Source organism: Olea europaea, chromosome 20 (assembly GCF_002742605.1).
Source record: "Olea europaea var. sylvestris chromosome 20, O_europaea_v1, whole genome shotgun sequence".
NCBI classification, from domain to species: Eukaryota; Viridiplantae; Streptophyta; class Magnoliopsida; order Lamiales; family Oleaceae; genus Olea; species Olea europaea.
In genome coordinates this window covers 12,713,092-12,735,482 of record NC_036256.1, presented here as the reverse complement: position 1 = coordinate 12,735,482, position 22,391 = coordinate 12,713,092, and the positions used below count along the sequence as shown (strand labels likewise).

The following is a 22,391-nucleotide window of genomic DNA, read 5'->3' as shown; positions in this document are numbered from 1 at the left end:
ATGACGAAATAAGAATTTACAATATCGAACTTAGAGAAATTCAAATCTCATATACTCAATAAAATTTGATATGAGTAATATATGTCACAGCAAGTGTGCAATTAATGGAGTTCAATAGATAAGATTCACGAAACTTAAAAAGGACAGTCGGAGCAAAAACTGTCTTCATGTACATAAGCAGGAAACCTTCCGAAAAGCATCAAGGGCTCAATCCTAATCCTCTCTAGTTTTCATTTAATAATAGAGAACAAAGACAACAATATAAAAGATAGAGAGATCTCTGGTCTTTCTCCATATTAAACAGCCATCTGGGAAGAGAGTCTCTCTCTAATGGATCAGAATTCGAATTCTCCTGTTGCCTGTGGAAGAAACAGAGCACCAAAATTATGATTCTAAATTTCCAGATGATGCACTCACAAAATGTAAAGAGCAGCAGCATATGAATCAAAAGAAAGGAATAGGTAAATAAAATTATTGTCAAGACAGAATCACCTTGTTGAACAGAATGTCTTTGTTGTTTATGTGCATAATGCCATCTTTCAGAGTGCATTTCCACTTGCTCTTGGTACGTGTCACCTATAAAACAAGCATCCATCAGATATATTATCATTTTAGAATTAACATAGCTGAAAGAATGAGAACACATCAAAGGACCATAGGAAACAAACGGGAAAACTCTCTTTAGGTCAATTACCTTGTCAAATTGTGCCAGAACCAAATGCGTTGTGTTCAGATCCGCCCCTTGGTCCACATCATCCAAATCATCGTCGTCATCATCTTCATTCAAAGGTTCGTCTTCGTCATCATCTGCAATGTCATTCTGGGGAGCAGGAGTGGGAGTCGGTGCTTGCAGCTCTAAAAAACGTGCAGATGTCAGAACAACTGTTAGGCTTAACGAGATTCAATCTCTTAGGTTTTGATGATTGCAAACAAGTCTTCTATTTAAGAGAGTAAGAGTATCTGGATGATAGTATCTCTAACAAGAGTTTCAAACAACCTCAATGAAGTTCCACATCAAAACATAAAGCAGATATCTGATCAGGATAAAGGATCTCAAGTATTGCCACATGGTGAAATCAACCAAGGGGATATGTCATGTCAAACTTAGTTTTATAATACATAGGCAACTAAAGTCAGCCCCACGTCCCCTATCCCAACTATTCACTATCATATTTGCAAAAAAATATGAAAAGATAACCGTAGCAAGCCTTCTTAATTGACTTGCGGACATCTTCAGTTAGCTGTTGTTAGAGCTTAACTTGTGCTTAAGTATACACTATAGCCACTCTTTGTTAATCATCTGTTTTCAGAACAACTATCTTTTGCTCTCACACAAATAAGCTTTTAATTTCAACTTCAATCACCAACGAGAAATAGAAGTATAGAAGAATTTGAGAGAGCTATTGGTACTTGCACTTTCGTATCCACAAGTCAAATCATTAGGCTCCATTGTCACGTTCTTCAAAAAGTAAAACAATACAATATATCTTATTACATCTCTTGCATCCCTCTTGTTATATTTCGTCAAGATATTACTTATTTGAACTTGTTCAAATCATATCAACGATCGAGCTCAAATCCTCTACCGAAACAACTATCATTCATAGAAACTTGATATCTATATCAGACTTCCTGTTGAACTTAAATTGCTATATCACCCTATCGAAGAGGCTCTTAATGAGCTAAAATACACACAGTTTCTTTCTAGTTGATCTTCTAAGCATAATCCTGGAAAAGGATTGTCCCTTCCAACTGAAAGAAAAGGATTGTTGCTGTAAGTAATACAGTAAAGATTGGGGTGTAATTTGCTAGAATTGAACTGACCATCCAAAGAACAGATAAGGTTATAGATGTAACTGAACAGATACTCCACAGGAATAAAGATCCTGTTTTTACTTCAACAACTGGAATTGATGAAACCCAAAGGGGGAAGCTTTTTAGCAATGGACATAGGTACATTAACCAAAACATTGTTAAATGCAATGTCCACATCTCCATCAGTTCTATTCACAAATTACAACTTTATCTTTGTTGAGCAAATACTGTTCTTCAAAATGCATAAAATCCATTGTACTTAGCACTTGACAGTTTTATTCAGCTGCATTTGCACTGAAATTGAAAGGGCATTTCAGAAGTCTAAAAATTTTAGAAACTCAAGAATTTGCTTAATTTTAATTCATCAACCCTCTAGATAATTGCAAACAAAATGCATCAACATAAGTGCACGAAAACTTTAAGACATATCACACGGTGCAAGATAGATGAAGAGTTATACCATGTGGCGCGGGTGTGTTCACTATATTGTAGTCTTCATTGGCAACACCTTGATAATTGTATATCTTCAGTTCCAAAAAACAGCCAGGTAAGTTAAAGTGATTCCAGTGAGTTTCATCATGTTAAAACATGTCATTTACGTCATGAAACAGAACACATTACAGTTATATAAATGAAATAAAAATTATATTTCTCTCAGTTATCGTGAAAATTGAAACACTTAAGATGAAATGGTAGCCTGCATATGAAAGATCCTGGTCAGGATATGCACATGCCAATTGAAATGAAGCACATTGAATAACAATGTTTTCAAACTTGTTATCAGCCATTACAATACAAATCCACCATGTTACTGCTCTTTTACCACCGAAAATGCAGTTTTTCAATATTAGTAGATCAAGTGTCAATCAAATTGGTTCCATAGCATTTAATCAAATGCACCATGTTACGGCTTTTTTTACCACCAAGAACGCAGTTTTTTTAATATTAATCGATCAAGTGTCAATCAAAAATCTCAAATTGTTTCCATAGCATTTAATCAAATGCACCATGTTGCGGCTTTTTCACCACCGAGAACTCAGTTTTTTTAATAGTAGTCGATCAAGTGTCAATCAAAACTCTCAAATTGTCTCCATAGCATTTCATTTAACTTGAAACAAAATTCAAAGTTTTGGAAGCTAATTAGTAAAAATGAGATTCAGTCTTGTAATCCCCTCCACATTTAGATGAAAGAGAAATTCCTCTGGAACATTAAAAGAAGGCAATGGCTTTAAAAGGTAAAATATTTTGAAGCATCTCAGAACATACAACTTAAAAGGCAGAGAAACAACTTATGCAAATACTAAAAAGTTAGCTAACGTGCCAGGTTCAGGAGCAAGGATATCGTTGACCAAAACCAGTTCCATGTGATAAATAACAGACAAAAAATTTTTGAAGGAACTCATGTATAAAATTTCCAAGTCCTTCAAGAAGGGTTCCAATTGATATTGTCAACTTCTACAAATAAATGGTGAATCAAATTTAAATAGCAATAGAGGAGAGGAGTATGCTTGGCTAAGCTTACTTTAATTCCAAGCATGTTAGGATAGGATTTTTTTTCTCGAATACAAATAAAAAAATACTCATACTGAAAGTAACTCTTACCTTAACGTCAAAACAGCTTACTTATATCCAACTTTGACAATAAGTAAAAGGGAAAATTGCAACAGGGATCCCAAACATTTTGATTTTTAGAAGACTTCACCTTAATTTTTAGTTTGTGCCACCAGAGGTCCCAAACCTTTCATTTTATTGTAACACAAGGACAAATGGATGGATCCATTTGACCGTTAGTTGACTAAAGAATTGATTTTGACCAAATTTAAAAAGGAAGAAATGGTAACATCTCTATTTTAACATAAATTAATTTAAAAAATAAATAAAGAAAAACAAAACAGCACTGTTCCCCATCCCCCTCCACCCCCGACCAACCTCTGCCAAACTCAAACCAAATCAACTATCCATTTCCGCCGCCGCCTCCTTCCATAGCCACCGCCACGATCTTCCCTACCAAAACATCAAAATATTTTGTATAATCCTTATCGATTGGAAGCCCGGATGTGCAAAGAATCCAAGGAAGCACCCGAAGAACATGAGGCTCTCATTGACAAATTCGGCTGCCTAATCCTCAAAAACAGAAGCCGCATTTTTTTTTCCTTTTAAGACCCATCGTTGGAGACAATTGTTCAGTGTTCTTTATTGTTGCAGACATTTTCTCTCGGGCTCGTCACCGTCTTAGATACTGATTTTACCAGTAATATATATAGGTTAATGTTTGCAGTGGTTTAGTTTTCTAATCATTTTGGTCTAAATCCCAACAAACCCATCCGAATTCCAACAAACCACCAGGGTAGTTTATGAAGAATTGGAGAAGCTGAATTAAAGAATTTTAGATTTTGGATTGAAACTAAGTGCGAAACTTGTGTCTTAATGGTGATTCAATTATTGAATATCCCAAGGAATGGAAACCCAGCTGCAAAATTTCACTATACATTTTTTTATTTGTTTATTTCCGCTGGTCATTTGATCTTTTGATGTTCTTGGAAATATAATCTTTCAAAAAGTTGTTACATGGTGGAGAGAGTGGGTGGCGGCAGCGTTTAAGGTCATTGGAGGCTGTGGCGCTGGGGGCGGTGGCAGTTGATCTGGTTCGGGTTCAGTGGTGGCGGTTAAGGTAAAGTCTGCTAAAAATCAAAAAGTTAGGGACCGCTACTGCAATTTTCCCTAAATAAAATTAAATATAGTATTAATCCTGCCAACTGATACTCGTGCAAGGGTTTCAAGAGACATGACAAGTTCGTTACACAATTACATCCGTGGAAAGTTGTTTTTATTTTAAAACTGAATGATTTACTTCTAAGGAAACTTTTAAAGCTTAGTTTGCTATTTATCCTGCTAAGCCATAGTGGTGAAAGGGTTCCATGATACATGGATTTGTTCCCAAAGTAATATATGATAAGAATTTGTTCCCAAATTACATCTCTGTGGATTAAATGCGGATTAAGAAAACGAAAGAGAAGAGCAAACGAAAAAGAAGAGTTACAGTTGAATCCTTCCTTTTCAAATTAAAATTAACGTCTTTTGGCTAGAAGTTGAATTGTCTCAGAGGTAATGTAGAAGAGGCCAAAAGAACAATAATTTCATCCATTCTAACATAGTAAAAAATGATAATAAACTGTTACAGATGCTAAACTTCCATTTAGGATATTGAATTTGGCATCCAAGTGAATCAATTAAAGCCCTTCCATATTTAACATATGCTTCATTGTTCAAAGAACAAGCATTCCTTTGCAGTAAAATTTGGCATTCAGCTAACCTTCAAGGAGTACAAAAAGTTCTTTAAATAATACTCTTTGTGCAAACCTTTCAATCACCAGCCAAAGGCACTTATTCTACATTATAAATATTTTTATCTACTACAATGACATATCAATCTCAAAGTCAACACATGCCTGCTTAGCAACAGAAACAGTAATGGATACCTGTCATAAAAGTTGTGTGGTTTGTCATAAAACTAGGGAAAAACACGTGTCATAAGAAAAATGCAATCAAATGAAAGGCGCGTGCTACATGGACCATAATAAAAAAAAATACAAAAAATCCATCTAGCGAAAACAACATTACACCCATTTACTCTATCAACATTTGAGTGGGAAAAAAAAAAGCAAAGAACAAATTCACAATGCACACACACATAAACTTCAAGGACAAAGAAGAGAAACTTACATTAGGTGTAGAAAGCATGTCATCGTATGGATCGGGTATGGGACCATCCAACTGAGGAATCCTAGAAGACAATCCTTCCCTTTGAACAACCATCTTTTTCGTAGAATTTACCAAAACATGCTGACTGCTGCTCTCTTGATCTACCTGTCAAACGCCATGAAGCAGTTTATAAAGATGCAGAAAATAGAAAAGAGAATCAAACACGAATAACCCATCCAAGAGGTAATCCAAACTGTAAATACAATACAAGGTCAACCAAAATGACCCGCCAAGTGAGTCAAGTGACTAATTCTATGTTGCCATCTACTCCATAAGGAGACAAGTCACTAAAACAAGTACGAACCATGCTCTATTCAACCACAGCAAGAGCATATACAACTGCACTCTCCACATAGAAGGCCTAAACCTCAAACCTAGCATATACAACTAGTCAACCACAGCAACAGCATACACAACTGCACTCTCCACAAAGAAGACCTAATCCTCAAACCTAGCATCCAAATATATCATTGCTTCTCCCTTTTCTCATCCTATGCAAATGTGCCAATTATGTTTAGCATAAAGCATGAAAAGTGGGAATAACCCCAAAAAGAATGCAATCAACATCAATTTTTCCTTTTGGCTCCTGTTTCTGTTTGTTCCAGCACTTTTTCAGCTTTCCATGTTACAGAGGAGAGAAATTCTATGCATTTCAAATAGCAACTGAACTTAGGTGTATTGCATCTGTCTCGTGACAACCAAGATCAGGAGCTCTTTATATTCCCCCTTGACAAAGCAATGTTTGATGGAAAGAACAACAATACTAGGAGGTGTTAAGAAACCAATGTATTTAATCAATGTCTCATAATCTGGCTGTTCCTCAAGAACGAAGAAAGTTAGCCTAAAGGACAATTTGTCACCAAGTCATTACTCATAAATCAAGAGGAGCTTCCCACTTTTCATAGGAAAGCACTAAATAAAAACGGAAAATCAAATCATTTGAAAAAATATACTTTTGGGTTGCAAAGGTGCAGGTAAATTCAGGAGTTCATATCATTTGACATATGGCACTACGAGAAAAAAAATGCAGACAGAAGATTTATCCACATAAAAACCAGATGCGTGAAAGTTTCAGGCATTTCCAAGGCTAGTTATCATGAATTATTTCCGGTTGACCATCCTCAAAAAGTTAAAATTCGCAAAACAGATTATCTTAGCTTACTTAAAATATCTGAAAAAAACCAGAAACCATTAAGAAAAGCAAATAATGAAGCAAGAAGAAGAAAATGGAGAATGAAAGGCCGTCTCAGGACAAGGTATAAAAGCACATGACATCAATTTTCCAAAAGATTTGAGGTGTGTTTTATTAAGCTTCAATATTAAAAACATAAGCACATATTCTGTAGAACAATGTTATGATAATATTGAATAACCAGTATTTTTTAATGACCAGATCTACAGGGGAAAGAATAGAAATCTAGAAAATATCCAGAATTAAGGATGTAGGTAACATGTCAATAATTTTCCAAAAGATCAAGAAAAGGCATTCTATTAAGCCTCAATTACACCCCAGTAAGATAAAAGTGTTAAATATGTGATCTGTAGCAAAATGTTTATATAATGTCTTGAAAGAATAACTTTTTAACGATCAAATCTATAGGGGAAAGATGAGAGCTCTAGATATTATCCAGAATTAGCATGTCGGTCAATGGTTCATAGGTTGTTAACTACAAGTTCGCTAAGGAATTATGCATTCTTCAGAGTGAAAAAGATCTACCTTCATATCATCAGATATATCTCCAGCCCCATCTTGCTGTGGGATGTATCCTTCAGGGTGCTGTTGTGAAGGAAAGTCTTCCCGTTTTCGCTTTCCAGAAGGCATTGTGAAGAAATCCTGCAATGCCCATACTAGTGTAACTAAAAAAATAACAGTAGAAGGAAATTTTTCATGCGAAAACATATGCAAAAGAGGATATTTTCCCTTATAAAAACATTGGATGACAGAATTAATCCTCAAATTTAAATATCATAAGGGAACAAAAACAATATATAAAGAAGAGCAGCTTTCTTTCCATCACAATGTATTCAAACAATCTCCCAACAACCCTAACAAGTCCACAACAAAATTTCATTTCTATCATAGTTACTTAGCCTATCAATAAATATTCACCACCAAGTTTTCTTTTTAATGGTTGCATACTTACATTGTTGATTCTGCACTATCATTTGGTGAGCAAATCAGAAATTTATTGCTCTACCACATTCACCAGATCAGACGTCAAGCAATGATGCATCTAACTTCTCTCCTTTTCCTTTCTGTACTGTTCTAAGCAATGGTTCATTTTCTCTCCTAAGTCCCAAAATAGTAATGAAATTGAGCTTTGATGGTGCTTAAGGTAATTGAGCACCGGTTTAATAATCATAACATGACATATGGGTTTAAAGAAACATTGGTTTCTATCTCTTCTAATAAGTTAAACATTCATTACTAAACCGAACAGAATCACATTTTCAATTTAAAAGGAAGTAGAATCTCGAATTTCCATATAAACCAAAATAGACATGCTCATCATATCATGATTAATAAACTAATTTTCTGATAGAAAAACAAAAACAGGCAAGCATATTTGAAGAATCCGACGTGCGTAGTAGATATAAAGGTTGTACTCCATCATCTTCCAGAGATATAAATCCAAGAATAATTGGGGATCTAGGTTTGAAGCCAAATATGTAATGGGCATAAAAGAGATTGACTTTATGCAAAGGCCGTAAAATTTAATGTCTGCTTATTATCTTCTCCTCCCTCTAATGTAACTGGAAAGATTGACAATGTGTCTGGCACCAAGGTAAAAACCATGCATCATAGAGTGCTCTCCAATAATTGAGAGAGAGAGAGAGAGAGAGATGATTTAGACATATCCACATGATTTTTTAATTTGACCATGCCCCTCTACCCACGCAACCTCGGGGAGAGCCTCGCCGCTTTCATTAAATGCCTCAAGGCTTACGCCTCTAGACTAAATCTCAGAGGTGCTAAGACATGAGTTTGTCTTGTCTGGAGTATTCTGAGTACATATATAAATTTTTTTTTTTTTTTTTTTGAGGGGGGGAAGGGGAAGGCACCATTGCAAGTGAAGAATGATGTCAATGAATAAGAATAAATTAACAACGATAGTGAAATATGATATTTTGATGATTCAATCCAAAATCCTACTTGCAGTCATAATAATAGAGACTTCTAGGATTTTTCTACTCCTAGTCCTAGTAGTAGATTACAATATTGCTATGTCTTTTGATTAATTTTATATTTGGGTGCAAAATCTTATATTTTTTTTCCTTTTTTTCTTTTGGGAGAGGAAAGAGAAGGCAAACATTGCAATTGAAAAATGATGTCAAAGAATGAGATGAAATTGACAGTATGGGGATAATGATAGCAGAAACTGATATTTTGACAATTTAATTAAAAATCCTATTTGTAGTGATGATATTGGAGACTTCTAGGATGTTTCTACTCCTAGTAGTATATTACAATTTGTTATGTTATTATTACTAATGTGAAAACCTTTTTTGCTACTTTCTTGATCTACTTTATGTTTGGGCGCAAGTTAATTTTTTATTTTGTTAATTTTTTTATTATGGATTTTCAATATGAATGGTTATTACGAGTATAACTTTGAATTTTACATTCTTTTATATTATTTTATTGATTTGTGTTGAAATGTACTGTAACGACCTAGGTCCGCTCTTGGAGAGCCTAATTTTATCTCATCCCTCACAACTTTCTGTCGCGTCCTCCAGAATTTGAACTCGAGATCTCTTATGATAGATTTAAATTAAATCTTGATTTTAATTAAGCAAGTCTCTTCCAGAGCAAACAGTAGTATGATATAACGACATGGACGCCATGCTCGAGCCGTTACAAAAAAAAAAAAAAAAAAAAAAAAAAAAAAAAAAAAAAAAAAAAAAGAGAACTTTTTGTAATGATCCGAGCATCTGTGTCCAATCTATTATATCATACATAATGTTTGCTCTATGAGAGCCTGAAACCAATTTTACCTTTCACAAATTTCTATCACGTCCACCAAGATTCGAACCCAAAACCTCTGCATTATGAAAGACTTAAGGTGAATCCTAGTACCAATTGATCCGTCCCAACCTTTCAATTATGTAGCAATACTCATCCTTCCTTTCATTTCGACCATTCAATGATGGATTTTCCCTTCTCTTTAAATAAATAAAAATAAAGCAATAAAATTAACGAAAATGGCAAATGGAGCCCCGTAATTTTTCATAAAATTCAAATAAATCTCACTTAAAACAATTAAATACATATTAACACAAACAAATAAAACCAATTCAACTTTCCCAACCAAGCTCACCAACCCCATCGTACCCATCTATTCCATCCTCCACCCTTACTCGAGGCCAAACACCAGCTTGATACAATACAAAATGGATGGACTCCTTTTTTCTTAAAATTAATAATTGGTTGACTTTATTTTTCTCTTATAATGATGGCAATTTAATTAATTTGACGTGGCAAAAAACGCAAGAAATGGACAATTTTATGTAATTATCATAACACTAATTAAGCTACGTTTGACAAATATGGACATAGTAGGCCAAGCATTTAGTGGTATAAAGAATTTTTCAAAAATTTATTTTGTTTATGTATTTTATCTATAATGATACTTGCATTTTCATATTTTTTATGGCAAATTAAAATATTTGATTAATAAAAATCACCAGCATGGTGATGGTGTTTGGACGCAGATAGGGTGGATTGATGAAATTTTTTAAATTCTTTTTTTTTTTTTTTTGTGTTAATATGTATTTTATTATTTTAAGTGAAATTTATTCATCTCCATTTGCAACTTTTCTTCATTTTTTGGTGTTTGACTGCTTTCTTTTATTTTTGTTTATTTAGCCACTATTTGGTAGAAATTAATTTTAAGTCAAAGTCAATAATTAATTTTAACCACATATTTTATGGAACCCATAACTTTCATTAACTTTTATCAAAATCTATTAAAATTTTTATTTTAATCCCCACAAACAAGCACTAGGGAAATTGACAGATCCATAATTTAATGGTCAAAATGGAGGAAAGGAAATAAATATGCTAAAATAATGTGAAGGGTAGATTTGTTAAATTTCACAAATGTAGAGACAAATAATGCAAATTTCCCCATATATATCCCTTGATACTCAACTGTGCACTTGGCACAGTTTTCGTCATATTTGTCCATTTTTTGTCAAGGAAACTCACACTGTAAATCTGGATTTTCGTGGAATAAGTGGAAGTAAAAAAGGTTTGAATAACTGTAGAGAAAGCACTAAGAAAGAAATCTGAATGGGTAGAATCGTGACAAAGAAAGTAGAAAATGATGAAAGAAATTAATGAAGTTTTCCCACTAGCCAAAAAAAGGATAGAATTTTATTGCCTCCACTGTTGAGGGAGGAGGTTGTTTTAGGAAACGCCAGATTAAAAGCTAAAGCTTTCAATACAAGCAATGAAAGCAAAAGGAGCACTTTAAACAAGAGATAAGACGAAATAAGAGCCCTACTTGTCATTGTCACACAGGTCTCTCTCAATCTCTCTCACGTGAATCCAATTTCTCTATTCTTCGTCATTTTTCTTTTTAAGTCAGACGTCTCAATTTCTTAATGAATCAGATCATTTATATTACTTCCTTTTGGCGATGTACATCTAAATATTGTCATCTGATGAAATTATCTCAAGGTTCCTCATAATACAGGAAGATTGGTAACTGCAAAGCAACAGCAGTGAACACACTCACTTTCCTAATGCCTTGAACGCCACTAGGTTTTCCTCAATATTATAGCAAATTATACTTGCCAATCGTGCAGAACATCTCCTTAACAAGTATCCTATTCACAAGTTTCCTTGAATTACAACACTTTGGACACTAATATCAACAACTAGTATGGTGTAACACAAAATTCAATTTGCTGCAGGATTTTTCATTGCAGAGCATCAGTTACCCTCTGTAATATGGTACAAATTCCATACTAACTGTCACTGAGCATTCAGCCAATCAATAATTTCACTTTTTTAATACTATGAACCAAATTGACATATCTCACATGCTGTTGTTTTCCCCTTTTCTTCTTCACTGGAAGTGATTGCAGAGTTTGCATTATCTTAACAAAGTTAAGAAGTTAGAGCCAAGCTTGGAGATGGTCAGGTGGAGATCAAACACCACTTCTCTAAATTGGCTTTACATATTCTGTACCTAGTTTGCATAAACTTTCCTCAAATATGTATGCAGTTTTACATGTGAGTTAAAAAGTTCCTTTTCGGAAAAGAACAAAAGGCAATTAAGGAAACAGAAAAATTATGTCTTCATCGATCTCTTGCAAATAAGAGAATATATTAGCGCAACAAATGTACTACAGTCCTCTTTGTGTAAAATACTAGTAACTCAATAAATGTCAACCTGAACCACAAATAATAGTCACCTGTGTTGAAGGAAGATGAGGGGCCCTCTTCTCACCCTCTTCCCGGCCTTCCACATAAGCTGCAAATAACCATTAATGTTCAGGAGGAGGGGGGAAAAAATTGGAAAAGGAAATCGTTAAAACTGTGTTACCAACTTTTGTGTGTTTAATTGGACATTTCATTGATAATTATTTATAAGGCTCTTCACACATTATGCTTACCAACATTCACATCAAGAGGAGGCCTTTGATTCAACCAGGGCGAAGGTGCCTGCCACATAAGTAACAGAAAAATTTGAACTTCTACCACCCACCATGAAAGAAAATAATATACATTATACATAGTCATCTAATTTCAAAATAAAGGTCTACTACATTCAATTCAATATTAAAACCACTGGGTTTAAACCCATATGCAGATTTAAAGGATGGGTATACGAAAATATCTAAGAAACTTCCTCAACTTGAAATTCCAAATAAAAGTCATATCCATAATAAAAGGCCAAAGAAAAGATACTGCAAAAGATTGTACCATATATGGGCTGGGTCTTGCAGATCCAGCTCTCATGTCGGGAACCCCACTATTGTCATTCACAGATGAATACTCATTTGGGGTTATCGGGGTTCCGCCAGTATGAATGTTATACAACGAGCTGCTGTCAGACATTCCAGTAAGAGGAGTCTGGGTAGTTCCAGGCAACGGAGTCTGTGTTGTCCCTGGCAGTGGCGTCTGCAAAGGAGTCTATGTGTACCAAAGAAGAAATTTTTAAGTTAATTAGTATATCTAAAAGAATTTCATTTTTAACATAAATTTTCACATTACCGCTGCACGAAATGGAAAAATCGATGGCTCACCGGAGGGAAAAGTAAATCAGCAGTCGGAGTTTCGTACTCCTCTGTGCCTTCATAGGGAACATTGAGGTCACGCACTGGGTTAGGAGGAATGGGACCCCCAGGTGCGGGCTTTTGGGTTGCAGACCTGTCTATGGGGCCCACGATTGCCCCTGCTTGTATCATCTTCAACTCCCATAACTATAAATTCCACCAACAAACACACCATCAACTGTGAAATTCCACATCAACCGATCCAAGACTTATAAAATCACAACTTAGATCATCTTAAACCCACAAATCAAATTACCCAAAAAATCCCTTTTTTACACACAATACATAAAATTCAGTAATTTCTAAAAAAGACCCAAAAACGACAACGAAGCAACAAATTTATTTAGCTGGACAAAAAAATTATTAGGAACTAAATCAAAGTAAAAAATCATTACTGCTTGGAGCTCATTGAGAACATTGTCGCCAGGACCACCATTGTCGGTGTACTCATCGCGGCACTTGTTGATGACGTCCTCAATAACGTGGGCATAAACGGTGCTGGTGGTAGAATTGGCCATCTCTGGAAAATCAAAGTTTCAGAGAAAAAAAAAAGAAAGAGAGAGAAATCCTTTAAAAAATCTTGGATTAATTAAATAAAATCTGGAAAAATAGGGTGTAGGGTTTGTGAGTGAGAATTCGAGAGAGAGAGGGCGGGGGGGGTGCCGAGGGGAAGAGGAGAGAGAATAGGCGGAACAGAAATGAAGAATAAAGAGCGGATTATAAATAGGTTTGCATCCATTTAACGTGCATCGCTCCACGTGGCGTCATACAGAAAACAATCTGAGGATTAGGGATTGATAAATGAATAAGGAAATATAATTAAGAGCATGTTTGGAAGTGATTTTTAAAATTGATTTTTTGAACATTAGGAGAAAAATATGATTTACTTGTGAGAGAAAAAGTCAAATATAACGGCTGAAATAATGAAATAACGGTCAAAAAATCAATTTTTTGAAAAAAAATCACTCTCAAACAGGCTCTAAACCAAAATCAGAATCTAAGTTTTTTAAATTATGAATACTAAATACCTATTTTAAACCAAAATCAGAATCTAAGTTTTTTAAATTATGAATACTAAATACCTATTTTAAACCAAAATCAGAATCTAAGTGTAAATTGTGAATACTAAATACCATAAAATAAGTGGTTAAAATTAATTATTGATTTTGATTTGAAATTTTAATATGATTTTAATATAAACCAAATAGGTTTTAAGTGAATTTGAGAGGAAGAAACCATAATTGGAAATTTAAGCAATCGTCCATTGGCATTTGCTGTATTACGAGTCAAGTTTCGTTTGGTCTTGTGCTTTTAAGATTCTCAATTTTTATTGCTAAAAAATTCAACTATGGGAAAATTTGGTTAAGTATTGTTAAATTTTTGTTTCCATATTGTTTTAGGTTCCAAAATTATTATTTTATCGCTTTATAAATAAAAGTATACAATTGGTAAGCTATTGTTTGAGTTTCATTTTATCAAAAATTTATTTTTTAATTACATATTCACCAATGAAATAATTTTACACATAAATCGAAAAAATTTCTTATATTTTAATCATACATTCTCTTAAAAATACTATTCCAGGAACGTCTTTATGCTTGACTTGTAGTGTGTTAAATATCTCTACGTTTCAAATTTTTACATTTTCACTCATATTTTCACGTTTCATTATAGAAAACATCTTTTTCACAAATTTTTAATGTAAAATAATCAATATATCTTCCTATTTAAATAAACACAGAAGAAAAGAAAAATAAAGAACAATACTATATGGAAAATATCTCAATTTGCATGTCTTTAACATGTCTTTAACATGTGTTACATCAATATCTCAATTTGCATTACAACTTTATAGAAAATTTTATCATCATAAAGAATAATTTCAAAAAAGATAGTAGTTACAAGTCAATTACTTTCGTCAACCTGGAAAATGATTTATTGCTCGAGGTTTGGACGGTGATTTTTCGGACTTTGATTATAATATGAATTCGGTTCAGCCATACGTTCAGCAAACATTACAACAAATTGCATCACAATCTTGAAGTAATGACTAATTGTATGCAATGAATGTTCGAAATGCATTTGTATCTGTCGTTAACTATTGCCATGAGTAAGTACACACAAAAATATTCATAAAGCTCGATATTTGCTCTGCTTCTTGAACCATACTCATCACATAGAATAATGCTTGAAATGCATTAATATCAGTGGATACATTTGATATTCTTGGAAGCACATTTGAGGTTACACGTGCATATTCTAGAGCATGAATATGTGATTGCCATGTGTTGCAAGGAATAAATATGTATGTCCCCGAAACTTTACATGTAATGATGAACCATATGCTCTGAGATGTACCTGCATATTCTTCCAACTGTCGCATAAGGACGTCATAACCAGAATCATCATCTGAAACAAAACTATGATTAGACTGCAGTTGAAATCGAACTTCGTTATTTTGGTAGAATAACATTGGCAATATAATTGTTACACTGATTTATTGAAAAAATAAAGATGGACAATGCTTGAGAGGTTGTAGCGATTGTGTATGGTAATGGAGGAATTGAATGGTACTAAAATGCTTGTAAATCAATTGAAATGGTTGTGATAACCATATGTTATTTATATCGTGAACTCATTTTGCACCGTAAGTGTGATTGATTTTGATTTACCAGTATTTCTAAATTGTAGTGTGAATTCATGCAATATTTCCTACACCATTAACAATGAAATGTAATGAATCTAAAACATATATTCCAAGGGATTCATTCAATTTGACAGAACTAAATACTGCACTCAAATTTTGCATTGTCCCAACAACCAAATTGATCTCAAAAAAAGGATCATGCACACATACGGTTGAACATTAACTAGCAAAAACTATAGCATGTTTGAGGCCGCATTTTTCAAAATACATTTTGAAATAGTATTTTGATGGAGAATATGTGGTTAAAAAATAAGCAAAAGATTTAAATTTGTGTGTAATATTATTTTATTGAAGAATGTGTGATTGAAATAAGATAAAGAAAAATATATTTGAGAAATAATGGGGGACCAAATTAACACAAATTAAAGGATCTTAAGAGATTGCTGAACCGTGTTTCACCCAATTACTATAGCTGAAAAGTGATCCACTTCAGTTTGGTGCCTCATTTTTGGCTGCACAAAACGATTTCCTATTCTTAAGGACTCCAAAGAAAGATAGAGCAAATAAATATAAGTCATTTCCCTTTTTCGATTTCTTGGTCTATCACCAATGATTCATTAATACATTTGTCCATGGTCATAATATATTTGTCACTTGCGCGACTGGTGGAAGCGAGGTCTTCGTCAATGCTGGCTAATTGATCCATCGACATAAACACTTTTTTTTATCCATCTCAGAGTTCACTTGTCCTTTAATGTGCCATCACTAGAGTTAATTGTTTCAACATTGATTGGTAACTTAACGTTGTTATCATCCGTATTACTATTAGTATCCAAACCAAACTCGTGCAAGGATAGATTTGTAGATTTCAAGACATTTCTAGGAATCCAACATGTCCTAAAAGAGCCTATCATACTTGGGGTAGATCTCACCATAGTCATGAATCTTAAGCCTTACATACTTTGAATTATCCTACATTGAAATAAATGGAGGAAGTTTCAAATACCATTCACATCACATTGCCGCAAGAATGCATATTATGCATAAACACGGGCTTGTAATAATTTCAATTTTGCACCATCAGAAGTCATATGAATATATTAATATGTATTTTAACACCCATTTGCATAAAAAAACATCCATATGTATCTGATCAATTCCACCATATAATTAAAAAAAAACTCATCATAAGCCAGTCCTTTAATTGAAGTTCAACACATCTATAGATTCAACAATATCATGCAACTACAAATTCAAAGTTTTTACAAGTCCATTTTAAAAATTCCAAAACTTCAAGCACAAATCAAAATCTTGAAAATGAAGAGCCTGTTTGAGCCTCATTTTTGCACAAAATACATTTTGAAATTGTATTTTGATGGAGAATGTGTGGCTAAAAAAATAAGGAAATATTTTGAATTTACGTGTAATATTATTTTATTGAAAAATGTGTGGTTGAAAATAAGTGAGAGAAATATATATTTTGAAAATAATGGGGACCTAACAAGGGCAAAATAAATCAAGTATTGTAAATTACTTCATTACTTAAACATCATGTTGAAGGTAAATAGTAAATGTAAAGAAAATGAGGTGAGCTTATCCCAAGTCTTAAAATAAATCATGATAAATTAATTAATTAGGTATTTCAATACTAAATCTATAGGGAATGGAATCAAGAATCACAAAATAATAAAATTATAAAATGACTCGTTTATGCATTTCATCATTCATAATTTACGAGAACGGGACCGAAGATTAAACTACTGCAAATATTTCTTTTTTCCTAAACTAACATAATCAAATATCTCATAATCATCCCATGAAAATTAAGCGAAAAAAGCACAATTATTAAACGGGTATTGATATAAAGTACCTTTATTTTTCTTTCCCACCAGTCATCATCAGCCTAAATTCAATTTTCATTATTGAAGCCATATGTGATTCTTGTAAAACGGAGCAACTCATGGAGTTGTTTGTGTTCAATTCGCATAAGTCACCTTTGATTTTTCAACTGGACATGGTTCCAATTCTTATTTACCTTTCATGGTGAACAATGCTACTAGTTTGTCCCACGCACACCTTAAAAAGCATTTTTCATTTCGATGTCCTTCTGCTACGATAAGTTCAACTACAACCAGAAAAATCTGATGTTCTTTATCATTCCACTAAGTGATTTTACTTCCAACGAGTTCGACTTTAGGTTGAGCGGAAATGTTACCATGAAGATGCACTGCTTTACGCATTGTATATATGTGTAGAAGTATCTAGAAGAAACAAATAGAGAATCAAATAATCAACATTTCAGCTCATTTCTACAGAGATTTGTTGTTAAAAGTAAGATTTTCTTGCCAGCTTTTGAGGGTAATTCATGTTCATGCTTTGATCGATGCCCTCTTTTTAGAACTTTAGAGTCAATGTCTATGGAAGAACCCTTTTGCAATGTAACATAAAACTTGAAAAAAGGCATTCTTGTTTCAGATAAAAACATATGGTTTGTAGGTAGAAATTACTAAATGTAATTGCTCAGATGAATTTCCTGTAGAAACCAATTTATGGACTATCAATGGATTTCAATTTTAGATAGTTTTGTTGTTCTTGTTTGCATGGTAGATCTAGGATATTTTCATCCCTACCACACGTCATTAAGGTGGTTTGTACCTGATCCAAAGTCTAACACAGTGTGCATTGCATAATCATTGGGAGCTCAAATGTGCAGTTTTGTGTGGAAGTGTGAAAATTGTGATTTTGAGGGGCAAAAATATATAAAATTATGCCTTTTATGATAAGGCGATTTACATGTTTTATTTTGACTACCAACTTTAAAATACTTTTACACGTAAATCAGGGTTTTGGATCATCAAAAGACTCAAGAAAACACATTGTAGAGGTAGGAAAAAATGTTGATACGCCATTCAACCACATGGGCATACCATCATTACGGTTGCAAGACATCATTTGAAAAAGCAGCCCACAAAATCGTTTGGCGATGCAATCGCATGGTATGCTACCATGCGATCACAACTCGTGTCTAGCTAGAGGAACCGTAAAAATTGGACAATAGATATATACAATTTTCAAAACTCCCTTTACGAGACAAAGCTGTCACGACTTTTCTCTCTATTTGTTCAACTTCAGCATCTTCTACCAAAAAAATTATTGCTTTCCCAAAGTTTCAGCATCATCAAAATGGGAAATAATACCTTTCATAGACCATTTTTCTGATCTTCACAAGAGGAAACCCTAGTAAAATGTTAAAATATAAAATTTTCCTTCTCTAAGGGGTTGTTCTCTTTTGCTATTTTCATATTGTTTTCTGTTTTCAATTTTCCAAAATAGTGAAAATGTATTCTCTTTCCCATTTTTGAGAATGAATTTTTGGAAAAAAAAATTGTACTGAAAACTCAAAACGTCAAAAATGATGTTTTGACTGTTTTCAGTACAAAACACGCTACAAATTGAAGACACGAGAAACAACCCAAATTAAAAATCAGCACTTATCTCTCACAGTCTCACATATCCTCTCTCTCGTAAGTTTCCGCCTCTCGCGGTTGTTCTCCAGGGTTTGCTCTGCCTTCCCAAACCAAAACAACATCACTCAATTCTTCAACTCTTATAAATAGCTGTGCTCCCCAGTTTGGCTCCTCAGAGGGGTTATTGAAGAGATGAACGGGAAAGTTGGGGCCTTCGTAGATGTAAGAAAAGGTCAGGCCAGATTTTTACCACCATGTCCTTTGACGAAGAAGAGACTTATGATGCAGTGACGAGCATGTGTAGCTCAAGAATTACCTGGAGGAGGAATCTAATGATTCGAGTGAAATTTTTTATTTTTTAAAATTTTCATTATTATTATATTTTTTTTATTCTTGTTTGGTGTGAGTAATCATGTCACTAGTTGGTAATATCTGAATGGAAGTACTTTTTTGCTGACATGAATAGAAGTATAGATGATAATGGAGAAAAATCAAAATCTTGAGTTGATATGAATGGTAGAAGTTTATATTATTATAAAATCTTGAGCATTAGATTTTTATTTATGGTATATTCCTTCGATTCGAGACTTATCGTCGGTTAGCTTTGTTGGAAAGAATAATTAGTTGCGGTGATGTTTAGAACTATAAAATGCAGAAATATAAAACTTGTCGTCCGATTGAGTCTCGTGACAGCACGATATCCTAAAGTGAAATTGCCCGTCAATAATTGTTGCGACCTCCATGGATAATCACTCCCAGGATACAACGATCGTAAATCACTTGTGCAGCAATCACGAATAATTTTTTCAGAACTCTCAATTATACTCCAGAATATATGTAAAAACCTGAGTATAAGAAATTCAGAATATTAAAATGAAGGATTGATACAAGAGGATTTTTCTATTTTCTTTTTTTATGTATTTTTTCCAAAACGAAATATGGATTTATATAGGCAAGATGGAAGTAACAGTCTCCACCATGATCAGAGATTACTTCAGAATTTTAATAACTGAGTAGTGGGTATTTTAATGACTGTTAGTGGGTTGTTACAAAAACAAACAGTAAAAAAGTACTGGCTATTCAGTCATTAAAATTCTGAATTAATCTCTAATCATGGTGGAGACTGTTACTTCCATCCTACCTATATAAATTCATATCTCGTTTTGGGAAAAATACACACAAAAAGAAAATAGAAAAATCATCTTGTATCAATCGTTCATTTTCATATTCTAAATTTCTTATACTCGGGTTTTTACATATATTTTGGAGTACAATTGAGAGTTCTGAAAAAACTATTCGTGATTGCTGCACAAGTGATTTACGATCGTTGTATCCTGAGAGTGATTGTCCACGAAAGTCGCAGTAATTATCAACGGGCAATTTCACTTTAGGACATCGTGCTGTCACGAGACTCGATTGGACGATAAGTTTTATATTTCTGCATTTTATAGTTTTGAACATTACTGCAACTAGTTATTTTTTCCAACAATCTAAAGTGAAATTCTCTTTATAATTAGTTGTCATGTCTGCCGTAGATATATCTGTTCCAAGTATTCTAAAAAGCCTGAGTTGTTTGATGGAAAGAATTTTAAGAGATGACAAATGAAACTGCGATTTTATTTGACAACACTTAAAGTCATTGATGCTATTGAATCAGATAAACCCGATTTTGCAATTGCTGATAATCCTACTGATAAGGAAATCGAGGATTTAGCTAATTGGGAATATAAGGATTATATGTGCAGGAATTATATCCTGAATTGTTTGACTTTAGATCTGTATGATGTTTACTACTCGTGTAAATCTGCAAAAAGGTTATGGAATTCATTAGAAAAGAAATATGCTATAGAAGATGCTAGAACCAAGAAATTTGTTGTGGGAAAGTTTTTAGATTTTAAAATGAATGATGTTAGAACTGTGGTTAGTCGGGTTGAAGAATTGCAGATTATAATTCACGAAATTATTGCTGAAGGATATAAAATCTGTGAGGGCTTTCAATTATCAGCTATAATTGAAAAATTGCCACCTTCTTAGAAAGAGTATAAAAATAGTTTGAAGCATAAGAGAAAAGAAATGTCCTTAGAGAATCCGATTATCATGATTAAAATCGAGGAGGACAATAGAATGACAAAACGTAAAGAAAGGCCAGACTTTGATACCAAGGCTAATCTTATTGAAGGAAGTTTTGGGACTAAGAAACCAATTGGAAATTTTACAAGGGGTCAGAATTTTAAAGGCAGAAACAAGGGAAAACAATTTGTAGAAAAGAACAATCGCTCTAAGCCCCAATTTAAAAATAAAATTGTTGGTGACTGTTTTGTTTGTGGTAAACCAGGTCACCTTGCAAAGGATTGCAGAAATAGAAAAGGAAAAGCTTTGAAGCATCAGGCACATGTGGTAGAGGATGGGAATTTCTCTGCTATGGTAACAGAAGTGAATCTAGTAAGCAACATGACAGACTAGTGGGTAGATTCTGGAGCTACTAAGCATATTTGCTGCACGAGAGGTGCATTTTCTTCATTCACTCCCGCTAGTGATGGAGAATGTCTGTTCATGAGGAATGCTTCCTCCTCCAAAATCGAGGGGAAAGGAACTGTGACGCTTAGATTTACTTCTGGAAATATCCTTAATTTGAAGGATGTCCTTTATGTACCTGATATGAGGAAAAATCTAGTGTTTGGATCTATTTTAGTCAAAAAGGGTTTTAAGATTGTATTTGAAAGTGATCAAGTTGTACTGTCTAAGGGTGGTTCCTTTGTTGGGAAAGGGTATGTAGATGAGAGTCTGTTTAAACTCAATGTCTCAGTGATTAAAAATAAAGCATCTAGCTCTTCCGCTTACTTGTTGGATTCTTATGATTTGTGGCATGCTAGACTTGGACACGTTAATAAAATTTCTATTAAAAATTAATGACTTTGGGAAACATTCCCAAAATCGATAATTGTCAAAATTCAAAATGTGAAACGTGTTGAATCTAAATATTATAGAAAATCATTTTCTTGTGTTGATAGGACTACTTCGGTCTTAAGTTTGATACATTCTGATTTATGTGACTTAAAAGGATATGTTACTCGTGGTGGAAATAAATATTTCTTAACTTTCATTGATGATTATTCTCGATATTGTTATATTTATATTCTTAAGAGTAAGGATGAAAGCTATTCAAAATTTATTTCCTATAAAATTGAAGTAGAAAATCAGCTAGACAAAACTATTAAAGTTTTAAGATCTGATAGGGGAGGAGAATATACAGGAGATTTTGATAAATTTTGTGTTGAGAATGGTATTATTCATGAGACTATTCCACCTTATTCTCCCCAATCTAATGGTGTAGCTGAAAGGAAAAATCGAGCCCTTAAAGATATGGTCATATCAATGCTAAGCTCTTCTGGATTACCTTTTAACATGTGGGG

At 33.6% G+C, this 22,391-nt stretch overlaps 1 protein-coding gene across 1 annotated transcript; it reads right to left on the bottom strand.

Annotated features, from left to right (window-relative positions):
* Positions 1-105: 105 nt before the first annotated feature.
* LOC111369665 (transcription initiation factor IIA large subunit-like) lies at positions 106-13,546 on the bottom strand. Its single transcript, XM_022991265.1, has 11 exons — positions 13,260-13,546; positions 12,835-13,011; positions 12,512-12,721; positions 12,202-12,250; positions 12,001-12,059; positions 7,295-7,411; positions 5,539-5,682; positions 2,276-2,339; positions 695-855; positions 493-576; positions 106-359 (listed from the first exon to the last, which is right to left on the bottom strand). Exons 1-11 carry the CDS (start codon positions 13,380-13,382, stop codon positions 336-338), a joined length of 1,212 nt encoding a protein of 403 aa, XP_022847033.1. The 5' UTR covers positions 13,383-13,546; the 3' UTR covers positions 106-335.
* Between the last annotated feature and the right edge of the window lie 8,845 nt (positions 13,547-22,391).

Bases quoted from the DNA above. Each gene is read 5' to 3' on its own strand.
- LOC111369665 (XM_022991265.1), bottom strand. From the start codon at position 13,382: ATGGCCAATTCTACCACCAGCACCGTTTATGCCCACGTTATTGAGGAC. The intron at 5,683-7,294 runs GTAGATCTTTTT...GGCGTTTGACAG, and splicing joins ATATATCTGATGATATGAAG to GTAGATCAAGAGAGCAGCAG. The intron at 577-694 runs GTAATTGACCTA...CTTGTTTTATAG, and splicing joins TTCTGGCACAATTTGACAAG to GTGACACGTACCAAGAGCAA.